The sequence below is a fragment of the Chiloscyllium punctatum genome, chromosome 18 (genome assembly GCF_047496795.1).
Source record: "Chiloscyllium punctatum isolate Juve2018m chromosome 18, sChiPun1.3, whole genome shotgun sequence".
NCBI lineage: Eukaryota > Metazoa > Chordata > Chondrichthyes > Orectolobiformes > Hemiscylliidae > Chiloscyllium > Chiloscyllium punctatum.
In genome coordinates this window covers 88431242-88445846 of record NC_092756.1, presented here as the reverse complement: position 1 = coordinate 88445846, position 14605 = coordinate 88431242, and the positions used below count along the sequence as shown (strand labels likewise).

Here is a 14605-nt window from a genome sequence, read left to right as displayed (position 1 = left end):
CAGTATATCCCTAATGTGTAAAGTTACAAAACCTGGCCAGTTCCAGTTTTTCAGGCATATGCTCACGGCTGGAGAGGAATTTGCAGTAGGAAAGGGTTTCAGTCATCACAGCCCATGCAGTCACCAGCCAGCTAGAAAGAACAAGGAAAGAGGCCCTGCATAGTAAATACGAAGAGTTTGGCCCAAAATTAACAAGCCGAATCTCAAAAGGGTAATTATCTCGGATGGGGTTGCACAGGAGAAGTGGGTTGGAGTGGTCACAGGGCACTGGCACCAGTATTGGGAAGTGGGAAATGTACTGCTGGGATGGTTTACCAATGAATGGTGTTGCAGCCAGTGTTCTAGCAGGTTCAGTGGTTCAAACATTATTTGGGTGCAAGTTTTATTTCCACATGTGATGATGCTCACTTTGACAAACACATGTACACATTATAATCACAGACTGACAAAAATATTTTTGTCCCACATGTACCTTCATTATTTCTTCATTACTCTCAGAGGTTTCATTCTTGCTGTAATTCTCCAGCATTTCACTCAGAAGTTTAACATTGTTGTTCACCTCTTCAATTGCATTCACTCTTTTAGAAATCTTCTCCATTCTTTTCTGGTCCTAAAGAGTTTAAAGAACAGACCTCATTCTTAATACAAATTATTTCTACAAGTAGAACACTTTCACTGAATTATTAGCAATATGAGAAAAAACAGAAAATGAGGGCAACGACCTGACTGGTTCAGTAGTTTTACACCCCTGGGTGGATTTTAATCAGATCACTATTCCAATTCAGTTTCTGGAATCATTGTTGGCCGGAGACTGAACTGGACTAGCCATATAAATAGAATGGCTATAAGATTAGGTCAGAGGCTAGAAATCTTGCATTTCTTGGCTCCCCCAAAGCCTGCACACCATCTACAAGGCACGAATCATGAGTGTGATCAAATACTCTCCACTTGCCTGGGTGAGTGCAGCTGCAACACTGCAGAAGCTTGATACCATTCAGGACAAAACAGCCCACCTGATTGGCACCACATCCACTCTCTCTACCACTGACGTTCAGTTGCAATGTGTACTCTTTACAGTGCAGAAATTCTCCAAGACTCCTTAGATTAGAAGTCTGGAACGACAAGGGCAGCAGACACAAGCTCCACACCATCTTGACTTGGAAAAATATCGCTATTCCTTCAGTATTGCAGGGTCAAAGATCCTGGAATTTCCTCCACAAGGAGGAAGTGGGTCTACACATATCACATGGGTTGCAGCGGCTCAAGAAGGCAACTTACCTACTGCCCTTGTCCATTTGTGGGACTGAGAGTTTGAGATGCTGTCAAAGACATTCTGGTGAGTTACTGCTATACATTTTGTTGATGACACAGCTGTGCAGCCGTGACATCTTTGGGATGGCAAAAATTCATTTGTTGGCACGAACACCTCCACATTATGAAATACAGAAGTGAAAATGGAGATACAGAAAAGTACACGTATATATTAATATACACTTTTACTGGACACATCTAAGTAGACAACAAGACCCACCTCTTGAACCATCTCCTTGATTAATTTATTTGCAGCTCGGAGGTCCTCTGGATGGCTGCTCTTCAGAAGTCTGGCCAGGAGCTAAAACAGAAAATAGCAGTAAAAACAAATCAATCAAGAGGCAAAACTTCTGCCAATTCTCTTCCTGATAATGGTTCAAAGGCATTTTACATATCACATGCAACTGTGCTACCATACTAATACTCTGCACTATTTGAGAGCTAATGTGAAAACATAAATGTATAATACCATCTAGTGATGGTAATGAATACTACAACAGCAACAGATATAAACCGGGCCATTCTCCTGACCAGTTAACCGAGTGGGCTTGCAAACATGAAGTTTTATTAAACAAAAGTAACAATACACCAAATGTACTTTGATGGTTGTAACACGCTTTGGGACATCCGGAGGTTGTGAAAGGAACCAGATAAATGTATGTCTAACTTACTTATTTACACAATTGGAAAAATGAATAAGTATGTCTGCTCCATTAACACAACTCTTGATAAAAAAAAAATCCCATTGATTTTAGGGAGTCATTCCAGCTATTATTTTATCTTAAGATTCAGATTTGAGTTTTTAACTCCAAAAACTTCAAACACCAGAAATATCATAGCACCTCATGTAATAGAAATTAAAACAAGTTATTCAGTCACTAGAAACCAGTAGTTCTGCTCTAACATTAAGGTTCTTGATCGTCTCACAATAACAAGATGCAAACACTAAAAAGGTAAAGTTGCCCTAGTCCTACCAGAGCAGAGCATCGGGCTTCTCTCCGATTAGCGAGAGGTGACTGGTAGTGAGTTTAACTCGAGGGTCACCATGCCTCAGGTTAGGGGACAGGTCGAGAAGGAGAGTCCTTCATGGTGAACTCAGCCAAAACAGGAAGCTAGCCTACATATTAAAAAGCTTATGACTTTCCAAAGTTACTCTTCAAACTTTTCCATAAACTGTAACAATATTACAATGACTCCAGCCATCATCTCAAACTGTTACACATCAAAACGTAATTACAATTTATGAATATCTCCATTGATCATCACTGATCCATTAAATTTAAATCCACAAATCCTAGATACCACAACATTTAAACTGGCAGGCACAAGTCAGCAATAAATGCTTTTAAGCAAAAATAACTGACACATTTCTATTCACAAAAGACATCTAATCATATATTCTGAGGATTAGTGAGATTATACCTAAACCATCTACAACACAGCAATGGATTTCAAGTAATTCATAGTATGCAAAACACTTGAGGTGTGTGAAAACAAAAAAGTGCAAATTTATCTGAAATAAAACTGTTCAATATTAAATTTTACAATTGACAGTGTTCATTACACTAGAACCATAACATATTTCCCCAGAGAGTAGCACCTGGACTTTAATATAGAAATACCACATTGTGAGGAATTTACTACCTCAGTTTTCCTGTTCCCTGTAGGGATGTATTCCTTTGCTGAAAAATTGAAAAATCTTTTCTGCCCTTTGCAATCCTTTTCAGACCCTTTCCACCCTTTGTGGACCCCTCTTCCCCTTTTCAACCCCTCGCTCCTGACTCATAATTTGACATATTGATATCGGTTTAAGCTGCAAAGGTTTTATTGTAAATCTACAGTGCAGTAGAAACATAACTTTTCACCTTTCCCTGACAAGAAATCAACTCTCCAATGGGGAAAAGCTTGGTTTTTATTTTATATAAGTATAGATCATAATCACTGTCAGCCAGGGGCAGAAAGAGTACTGCAGTCAATACTGCCAGGTGTGTTCCATCCAAATACCCAGTTTGTTTAACAAGGTTAGCTGTAAACAAGTCATAGATTCATAGTAGTACAGATATTTTTGAAACAACACTGTTCAGAGCTGTTACGAAACATCTCTGGAGCAGATAGGATTTGAACTCAATCCTTCTGGCTAAGAGACAGGGACATTACCGTTGCAACGAGCCTTTGGAACTGCTTGAAAGTACTTTTAATCTGCCTGCTCAGATACATTTGACACCTCTGAAGCAGATGGTACTTGAACCCAGTCCTTCTTGACCAGAGATAAGGACACTACCACTCCACTAACAGCCCTTGGAACTACAAGCGTTTTTAACACTAAATTCACCTTGATCATCCAATCACAGCTGGCTTTTCCCCATGATAAAAACTGAAAGAAATACAGATGTTGAAAATCAGAAACAAAGTTAGAAATTGCTGGAAAGGCTCAGCAGATCTGGCAGCATTTGCGAAGAGAAATCAAAGTCAATGTTTTGGGTCCAGTGATGCTTCCTAACCTTATTCCTAGCCACCATTAGTTCTGAGGAAGGGTTACTGAACCTGGAACTTTAACTCTGATTTCTCTACACAGATGCTGCCAGACCTGCTGAGCCTTTTCAAGCACCCACCCGCGTTATTGAATTTTTACAGGCAATGTGGGGACTCTCAGGAATACTTTACCTGCATCCTTGTGTATTTTGAGCACTTTTATCTACTCAAACAAAATATAGAATTCACACTTTAAAATGAATGACATGAATTATCATGGTCTAAAACTAGCTCCTCTTCTCTATCTCGACATGACCTGAAAATTAAATGTTCCCTTTAATTACATTTTTCAGCGTGCAGGTAATTTCTTTAAAATACATCTTTTTAGATTTGAGAGAGTAATTTAATAGTACAGCATGAACAGTGTTGGCTTCAGCAGTGTCCTTAATTTTGGTCCCTGCAAACAACACAGTGGGACAGGGACAAGATACCTTAGACTTTTCCTCATCTTCAAACATGGCATTTGAGCGTGGAGGGGGTAGCGGAAGGGGTTCATCATCAGGTAACACAGGATCCTGTTTTATAATTCCTGTGGAATAGTAAAGTAAAATATTAAAACAGAAAATTCACAGCAAATAGCAAAACACTTTCCACACAACTCAGCCAATGTGAGAAACACACTGAAAACAGGGCCATGAGAAGCTCTGATGTAGTAACTTTGAATTTTCAGCTTATTAACTTGCTAGTACTCTCCCCAAATCCATTATAACCTGCTCTTTGTACTTAATCTCTTTCTCACCAAGTTACTTCTTACTAATAACTGGTTCTATCTTTATAGCAAGCAAAGAATCCACATGAAGCATTTTTTAAAAGTCTCAAAATAAAAATTCAACACTTATTAGCAACTGATCACTGGTCTTCAACTCAAAACACTTGCCTTTAAAATTTACATTATGCATTCAATTTGCTGGAATCAGTTTTAAAAAATGAAGCCTCTTACACATTTCCTCTTATGGAAGACACTTAAACTAGTGGACACAGTTTAAAATTAAACAGTGCCTATTTAGTGGAGAGATGAGTATTGTATTCCCCTCTAAGGGGAACAAGTAGAGGACATTCACCTGGATGTTGCCTGAGCTGCTGCAATTCAGCGATAAAGAGAGATTAGATAGGCTAGGGTAATTTCCCTTAAAAGCCGAGAAGCCTGAATGGGGGACCTGACTGACATGCAGTGTTCAGGCATAGATAGGGATAAAACTTCCCCTTAGTGGAGAGGTCAATAACCAGGTGAATAGTTTTAAGGCAAGCAATAGGAGGTTGAGAGAGGATTGGAGGGAAAAAAAACTCACCCAGAAAATGAACTCACTGCCTAAAATGGTTGTAGAGGCAGAAGTTTCAAGAAAGCTGAAGAAATTAAAATGCCATAGCATACATGACTACGGACCAAGTGCTGGGAAATGAGATTAAAAATAACAGATGACCTGTATCAACATGGTGGGCCAAAGGACCCATTTCCACAATGTAAAAATTCTACGACTCCATGGAACTCTTTCCCCACACAGCAGTGAAGACCAGGTCACTGAATATTTTTTAAGGCAGAGGTAGATGGATTCATTACTAACAGAAGAGTGCAAGAATATCAGGGATTATCAGGAAATGGAGCTAAATCCACAGTCAGTTCAACATGACCTTGTTGCAAAGCACAGCAGGCTCAGGGGTTAATAGCCTACTTAGGCTCCTAATTTGTACATTCGTATGTTTCAGTGAAAATCTGTGTTAACTAGGGACGGTTTGCAGCCATTTACTCCTGCTCAAAAAGAAAGTTTCTGCGGGAGTCACGGTGACTTGTGGGCAAATACTGACTTCTCTAAATCAATTGGATTTCACACACAAGAAGAAAAAAAAAAGAGGCCAAATCCAACATGCAGGAGATCCAAACAAAAATTACAATTCCTCACCTAATTGAACTTTGGTCAGTCTCCAAGTTGACAAAAACTGCTCACCTTGACAACACGTCAAAACATGGAATTCTACAGTATTTAGTGCTGCCAATCAATAGTCAAACTCAAAGCCGGACACATTCGCAATGAACAACTGCATGGAGCATACAGCACAGAAACAGGTCATTTGGTCCAATGGGCCCAATCTAATATTTATGCTTACCAGGAGTCTCCTCTCACCCTTCTTCATTCACTCTAGCAGCATAATCTTCCAATTCTTTCTCACTCTTTTGCTTGTCCATCCTCTTAAATTTGCTCCCACAAATCACCTTAATTAAAGCTTGTGCAGTGAATTCCACAATTCTAACCCTTCCCTGGGTAAAGAAACCTCTTGATTTATTAATAACTATTTTATACTTAGGATCACTAGCTGTGGTCTCTCCACATAGAAACTCTCTGATAATGGTAAAGGCTTCCAACAAACTCTCCTCTGGCTTTGACTTTTGCAAAGTTAAGAACGCCAGTCTGTTCAATCCTTTCTGATAGGTATCACTACTCGGTTCTGGTATTACTCTTGCAAAGAAGCATAAGAGTTTTTGGAAAACCTTCATTGCATCTTAATGAAGCATGCATACTTCGACAGGTACTGATACAGTAGCTTTTAGAATAATAGTGCAGATTGACATAGAATTTTACAGTACAGAAAGTGGTTATTCAATAGAATTGTGTAGTTCAGGATCAGGACGTATAGTCAGAAACAGCAGTAGTTTATAGCAGAGTACTGAACAAACCTTGTTTTTTAAGCATGTGATAAGCCTCTGTGATCTTCAGCTCATCTGGTAGACCCACTGTCCAGCTGAACATTAGTTCTAAAACTTTAGCTTTTACTTTCTCAGAAGCTCGCGTTCCAAGATACTAATGGGAAAAACAATGTTAAAACACTCCTTAACCACAAATTAGAATTACTAATAATGCAACTCAACAATAAAGAATTCAAGCACTGCTGGGGAAAAAAAAGAGACATGCTATTGAAGCTCATTGTCTTACATTCACCAGGACAGAATCACAAGAATAACAAATCTCAAAAGGGAACAACAATTTATACAGCATGAGAGGAGGGTGCTGATCAATTAGCTGAGAATGCACCAAGCTATTGCTTAGTTGAAAATGTGTAATGTGTGTTCACATTATTTGTTTGCAAAGCACAGCTCCTGCATATGCATAAGTACAAGTACAGCTTCTGACAAGCATAAATGAGACTAAATTATAATTTTGATTTGGTTGTTAGTATTACTGCTAGCACTTCTGAATTGTTAGAGGAGATTCTGTGATTGGACAACACTTAAGGTGCAAGATTACTTTTAGTTTGGGTAAGCAAGGTTTGGTCGAGCACGGTTAGTACTTATTTTAAACATGCTGCCTCATAATGATCTACAAGTTGTTGGGACATTTGGCCTACACAGAAAGCATCATAAACAGAACTTCATGTACTAGATTACTCATGTGCAGCAGACAGAACATCAACCCCAGTGCAATTAATGCATAACAGCATGTGAAGCATCTAGTTCCATTTGTTGCTGAAACTTTGAATACGTTTTCCAAGCACGGCAAGTGGGGCTCTGGTCCTGTTTACGAGGTTGCCAATAAGGCCGACCTTATAGTCCATGGAATTATAGGTATCGCCCAATGCAAATGTTCACCAGTGAAAATGGGCTTGCAGCAGACAGTAGGAGATTTCTCAACTGGCACATTGAGGCAAGAGATGCATTATATTGCTTCAACTCAAAGGCAAATTTAAATGCAGGAAGAACCCATGGAGGTAAGTAAGGAAATTCTTATATGCATCAATATGGAAACTCCATTTATTTGTTGAAGAGACTAGCTTTTAAACTCAAACATTTTTCAATGCTGACATTCCAATCTTTCTGCAACCGGTAAAGCAATGAAGCAGCCCACTGTAAAATGGAACCGTTAGCTCTTTGAATCATTTTCTGGAATTCTTGACCTGTTACCATGATAAACCCAGCAGTACAAACCACCAATAAAGAATCCATTCAGTGCTACTCTATTTCCCTGGGAAGTCATATGCAGGAAAGATACCATTGAACACCATGTTCTTTAGGATTTTCAAATTTTTATTCTCTCTCAAAAGACAAATCCAAACAGGCATTATGTGACTAAACTGTCAATTTGGTCGCCTGCACCATTTTGGAGGGGTCTTCCTAATTTCAGTATCTTTTCATACTCTTCTGAGCTGTTAACACAGGTTTCCAGGGTCCTCTGCATTAGTCACCAATGAAGTCACTTGGATATCTCAAGCAAGCTTCCATGCAAAATAACATACAATGTCAGCTCTATCGCTATTGCAATTGCAATGAGAAATCTACAATTGTGAGTGACCAGCAGCTGACTTTATTGAACACAATATACAGATGGTAAAAGAGGACATCTCACTTGGAGCTCTACAGTCCCAGACTCCAGTTCCATATGATGTTATTATGACCTTGTTCCTGCAGCCATATGGTACAAGGTACATCTTCCTTTGCTTTACAAATGTCCCCATTATGCTCAAACAAAGACTCTATATTTTAGTCATGAGAATGAGATGGCAAGCAAGTCAACTACAGAGATTTGCTCATCTATTTTCCACCATGGTACAATGAGGCTAAAAGATTATGGAAACCCCTACAATAGACTTACCTTGGGTGACACCACTTTGATTAATTCATTTAAAAACCTGAATTTTCCTACTTCATTATGAAACCGCTTCCCACAGTTTTTCATACATGTCTCCAGGACCTGAACAAAAATTGAGAAATTTAAATTTCTTTAACACTGAATAAAATGAATTAAAAAAAATACATTCATCTGCTCATCTACCCTTTACTGCCCTTTTACTTCTTGAAATAAAATATAACATGCTTCCTTCCTTCTCCTGAGGTTCTGTAGAGATCTTCCTCCCATCGGACATTAACTTTGGCAGAAGAATAGTTGGAACCCAGGAATTTAAGCAAAATGTTATTTGGTTGGAATTTCAGCCAAGTTACGGAGGATGGAGAGGAGAAAATTCTACAGAAATTTAGCTCCACTGGCTGTACACTGGGAACCTGGTTTCATGGGAATTAGTCACCTTTTGGTATCTAATGCTAGTGGTCATGTTTTACATACCACCTTTGTTCATTAATACTGTGGGTTTTCTAATTGTGGGCAGTGTTATAATGAAGTAATCTCCTGCTCTTGTCCAGTATTTGCACTTTTGATTGCGGCAACAATCAGGATGGGCAATCTTGCCTGATCTTACAAAGCTAATACACAGGATCAAATCTAGGGCAATTTGGTATGAATGGCTTGGAGACAGAACGTACCTCAGCCATAATGGGATTGCTCAAAACAGAAAATTTTAAGTTCATGTTCTTGTTTCACCCTGCAGACTTACAGAAATCAGTGTATCTGCAATGAGATGTTCAAATAATAATGATGGAATGATTAGCAAGTGAATTCATGCCAGATAATAGCTGAATGCTGAACAGAAGGTCCCAAGAAAAATACAATCTCACAAGCCAAGTGCACAGTAGATTCTGAATTTTGAATTGGTGACATTTTAAGATTGACATTTAGGACCGAAAGCGATGCTTATCACATCATGATGGTGACAGACCCCAACTGCAAATGTCAATGAGTATCTCAGCGGAGTGATTCTTATTTTATAAATTGTGTAGAATTTTATAGTTTTCATTTTACAGATGGTGCGGCAGCCTCCAACAGACTGTCACAAAAAGGGCAACTTTTAATTATTTTAATAGGATGTGGGTCTGGCTAACAAAAAACAGCATTTGCTGTCCATCCCCAATTGCTAGGAAAGGATGGCCATTTTAAAATGAACAACAAATGCTTGACTTTCCAGCAAAGCTCACATTCCAATAAAATTAAAAGTTGTCCTTATTATATTGTGGCATCAACCTGCAGGAGACTCAAGGTATATACTGGAGTGATCCATTACCATTCTCCTCACCGTAACTACATGGTGGAGCCTTTCCCAAAATAATGTGAAACTTTTAACTGTATTTTTAACGTTTTTAAAAGCACTGAAAAAAATCAGCTAAAACAAAGTCTACAAAAATTTAAAAATTATAAATCATAGATTACAGACTTCAATACTTAGGAACACAGGAGCAGAAGTAGATCATTCAGCCCATCAAGCATGCTCTATCATTCAATTAGAAAGAAAAATGGCTGATCATCTAGATTCAATGCCACTTGCCCACACTATCAGCATATCCCTTAAATAATATCGATATCCATCAAGATTATTTAACAGCAAAAAAGGCTTCAGACAGAGTTACAGTAAATCTTACTGTCAAGGCCTGAATAGCTTCCCATTCCTGGGGAGACTGGATCTTATGTGCCAGAAATCTTGTGGCAAGCTGAGGTCTAAAGGAAGAGAAGTGTAAGAATGATTCAGCATTATGCATGTCACTCTACAAAACAGAACGTTAAACAAGATGCAAGCTCACACTGTTGTGACATTACTGTGAATTAATAAGCAATCCTAACCGAGTGATATTATCGCTGGTTTGTTAATCCAGAGACCAAACAATGTTCTGGGTACCCGGGCTCAAAGCCCACTTGGCAGATGGTGGAATTTGAAGTCAATAACAGAAATCTCTGGAATTAAGAGTCTAATTGTGACTATGAGTCCACAGTCAATTGTTGGAAAGACCCATCTGGTTCACTAATGTCCTTTAGGGAAGGAAACTGGTATCCTTACCCAGTCTGACCTACATGAGTGTCCAGACCCTCTGCAATATAGTTGACTCTGAACTGCCCTCTGTGCAATTAGGGATGGGCAATGAATGCTGGCCCAGCCAGTTACGCCCGCATCCAGTGAATGAATTGAAGAAAACAATCCACAGGTACATTTTTGAATAACCAAAAATGATGCAGCCCTATGGTCTAAATGAACCTATCCATGTCTATTCCCTTTTATCTTCATCCACCCATCCAATCTAATCTCGATTGTTATCAGTTCTTGTCTAAACCAGTTTGTTTAGCTGCGATTCCCAGAATCTCTCAAATCCCTTCACAGGTATGCTTTCACTAGTACTAGCTGCCTCCTTCACCTTTAGCAACTACTTGGCGACTGGGTTCAAATGTGAAGATTCAACATAAACAAGTCCAATCCCATCTTAATGTCCACTATATTTTGGGGATGGCAATATGTGCTAAATGATGTCACTGTCACAAATGCATTGTAAACCTAACCTTGAATAACTGTGCAAATTTGAAGCTATATCTGTGCCTACAGTCTACAATTACTTCAACTTCTGGGGTCATCCTGTATATCCTTCAACACAATTTTCATTTTTCAGGCTCCCTGACAAGACTTGAAATTTTTCATTGACTCAGATCAGCCAATTTCAGTTAGATCTTCAACCACCAAAAGATAAGATGCACAAAAGCCAGGGTTTGTTGTTGGTCACGGTAAATATTTGTATAACTGATTCAACAAATGGGTGCAGTGCCGTTTGTACAATTGTGCTGATTTTCAAGAAGTACCTACCCTTCCAATTCCTTGTTCAGCTGGTCACAAAATTCTTGAATGTAGTTCCATTCCAGTTCTCGATTTAAAGGATTTGTGGCTTTATCTGTGTTGGAAACAGATTACTATAAATTCCAGATGATGAATCTTGCTGTCATGATCCAGTCAGCTTTAGGACTGGAAAATTACTATCACAAAATTTCCTTGACTTTGTTATGAAGACACTTCATGTTTAACACTTCTTTGAGGACTTGAATTTTGAATGATTGTGGAAAATAGATCCATTTTGAGAAAATGCCTGGAATAGTTTCTTTAATACAAGTTAAAGCAAGCAGTTAATCTAAAATGTTAATGTATATTTCCCTGATAGTTCAGCGAGTAAACTTATTTCCCAGCAAACTAGTCTTTAAAGTAAGGACTTTAGTTTCTGCTAGGTCTCCAGTTATTTTTCCCTCTTTTTCTTAAAAATATCATATTAAAATAACATTGAATTGTTCAGCGTGCATTAATCAAGTGTAAGGAACAGGGATACTAGAGATGAATTCACTTAATAATCAGATTAAAATATGATCATGATTGCAGATCAGGTGAGGTGTTGCTGCTGTGACATATTAGACACAGAGGTAATCTAGGTTGAATTCATCTGTAGCAACTGTTTGTAGATTAAGAAACTTTGGATCAGACTTGAAGAGCTCAAGTCTGAACTGCTGACATTTTGTCACATCAGGGAAGGGAAAAGTTACTTATACATTTTGATCCAGGAGGCAGTCATGCCCTTAAGATTAGGTAATTGAACAATGGTCTGTAATTAAGGACAGGACTGCAAATGTAGGTCAGGAAGACATGGAGACCCAAGGAATAGGTCTCAAGGACCCTGTCTCTGCAACTGTCCAACAGGTGAGGGGTTTCAAGCCATGAGGACTGCAGAGAGGGTGAGCAATCTGACCATGACACAGTGATCCGAAGAACCATTCAAGTGGGAGAACAATTATTCTTCGGAGGGTTGGTGTGGACTGGTTGGTCCAAAGGGCCTGTTTCCACACTGTAGGGGATCTAATCAATGCCAGAGTTACGCTCATATCCTCAGGACCTTAGAGGAATTTGGATTAGAAGGGGAGGAGTTCGGTTGTCATCCAAATAGATATGAATGACATTGATAGGACTGGAAAAAAAGGTTTTGCTGAAAGACTGAACAGTTAGGAGCTAAGCTACAAAGCAGGACTTCCAAAGTAATAATCTTGGGAATATGACCCGAGTCAAAGGCCAGCTGACATATGGTAACTAAAGGAAATACATTAAATGTATAGCTTTAAGTTTGCTGAGGGAAAAATGGGTTTAATGTTATTGGAACACTAGTACTGGGACAGCAGGCAGCTGTTCAGGTTAAATGGGCTTCACTTGAAAAGTGCTAGGTCTGGTGCCCTGGTAAATGGAATACTTGCAGCTGTAGAGAGTAATTTTGGGCGGCACGGTGGCACAGTGGTTAGCACTGCTGCCTCACAGCGCCAGAGACCTGGGCTCGATTCCCGCCTCAGGCTACTGACTGTGTGGAGTTTGCACATTCTCCCCGTGTCTACGTGGGTTTCCTCAGGGTGCTCCAGTTTCCTCGACAGTCCAAAAACGTGTAGATTAGGTGAATTGGCCATGCTAAATTGCCCGTAGTGTTAGTTGCAGGAGTAGATATAGGGGAATGGGTCTGGGTGGGTGCGGACTTGTTGGGCTGAAGGGCCTGTTTCCACACTGGAAGTAATCTATCTAATCTAAATCTATGCCTTAAACTAATTGGAGGGGAGGATTCAGGAAGAGGGATCCATAGGTTCACAAAGCAAAAGGATATGGCAGCATTGCAGGGCAACTATTTTGATAATGATTCCTAGAATGGGTAAGAAGCAACAATTTATACATGCATAAAGACAAGCAGCAAATAGGGTCAAAAGTGGTAAAAGGCCAAAACGGGTGCTCTTAAATGCACATGGTATTCAATACAATAGAATTAAAATAATGGCACAAGTAAAGTTAGTGGGTATAACCTTCTAGCTAATAGAGACATGGTTGCAAGGAGATCAAAGCTAGAAAATTAAATATTTAGAGGTATATGACTTTTCAGAAGTACTGGTAGGAGGGATGGGTTGTGGGGTAGCTTTGTTAGTATGAGACAATTGTAAGAAATGATCTTGGACTGGATGATGTAGAACCCATGTTGGGGTGGGGAGAGGGGTAAGAACTAAATGGGAAATTAAGACACTGGTAGGAACAATCTATAGGCCCCCCGCCAGTAGCAGTTCTGGTGGGAAAGAGAGAATACATCAGGAGATAATTATGACATTGAAAAGGCAGTATAATAATTATGGGTGACTTAAATCTTGTAGATCAAATGGGAAGCCATGAGAAAGAATTCATTGAGCATATTCAAGACAGTTTCTTAGAACAAAATGCAGTGGATTCAACCAAGGTTCAGGCTATTTTAGACACGGTGACATGTAATTAGGCAGGCCTAATAAAATGATGTCATAAAATATCCCTTATGGACCACAACAAGGAGGAATTTAGTATTCAGTTTGAAAGAGAAAAAATTAAAAATAATTGTACTTACACCAGAGTAATTACATTGTGTTGAGGGCATAGTTGGCTGCAGCGGATTGGAAAAGGAGTTTAGCAAAAATGATGGTTGAAGAACAATGGCAGATATCTAAGAAAATAGCGCATGATTCACAGGAAAGATATAGCTTAGTGAGGCAGAAGGATTCTAGGATGCAAGTAAACCAAGGAAGTTAAGGGCAGTAACAAACTGAAACAAAAACATATGATATAGCAAAGATCAGTGGCAAACCATAGCGTTGAGAAAATTTTAAAAGCCAACAAAGATGGCCTAAAAGTATCAATATGCTTCAAGGGCAAACTAGTAAGTAAAACAAAAACACAGATAAGAGCTTCTTTAAATATATAAAAAGGAAAAAAATGGCCAAAATGAACATAGGGTCATTACAGAATGACCCTGAGGAAATAAGATCGGAAATCAGGAAACGACAGAGGAATTGAATGAATATTTTGCATCAGACTTCATGGTATATAACACTAATAGCATTCCAAAAGAATGCTATATTAAAAAAAAAATCAAGGGACCAAAAGGACTAAACAAAATAAAAATGTACTGGGAAACCTTATGGGGCTAAAGGCTGGTAAGTTCCCTAGACTTGATGGGTTGCATTCTAAGATTTCAAAAGAAGCAGCTACAGAGATACTGTGAGGCCTATTACTAAGCTTTCAAGAATCTTTGGATTCTGGAAAAGACCCAGAGAATTGGAAAACTACCAATGTAACACCCTTACTTCAAAAAGGGAGG

The 14605-nt window shown here is 39.0% G+C and overlaps 1 protein-coding gene across 2 annotated transcripts in view; it reads right to left on the bottom strand.

The window, feature by feature from the left end:
- Positions 1-14605, bottom strand: part of LOC140489292 (ADP-ribosylation factor-binding protein GGA1-like) — a 59955-nt gene that overhangs the window by 28882 nt on the left and 16468 nt on the right. For both annotated transcript variants that reach the window (XM_072588680.1, XM_072588681.1), the window contains exons 2-8: positions 11284-11368; positions 10079-10154; positions 8424-8522; positions 6515-6638; positions 4275-4372; positions 1532-1612; positions 473-610 (exon numbers count right to left, since the gene is read on the bottom strand). In XM_072588680.1, the coding sequence (XP_072444781.1) occupies positions 473-610; positions 1532-1612; positions 4275-4372; positions 6515-6638; positions 8424-8522; positions 10079-10154; positions 11284-11368 (701 nt within the window). The remainder of the gene's footprint in view (positions 1-472; positions 611-1531; positions 1613-4274; positions 4373-6514; positions 6639-8423; positions 8523-10078; positions 10155-11283; positions 11369-14605) is intronic.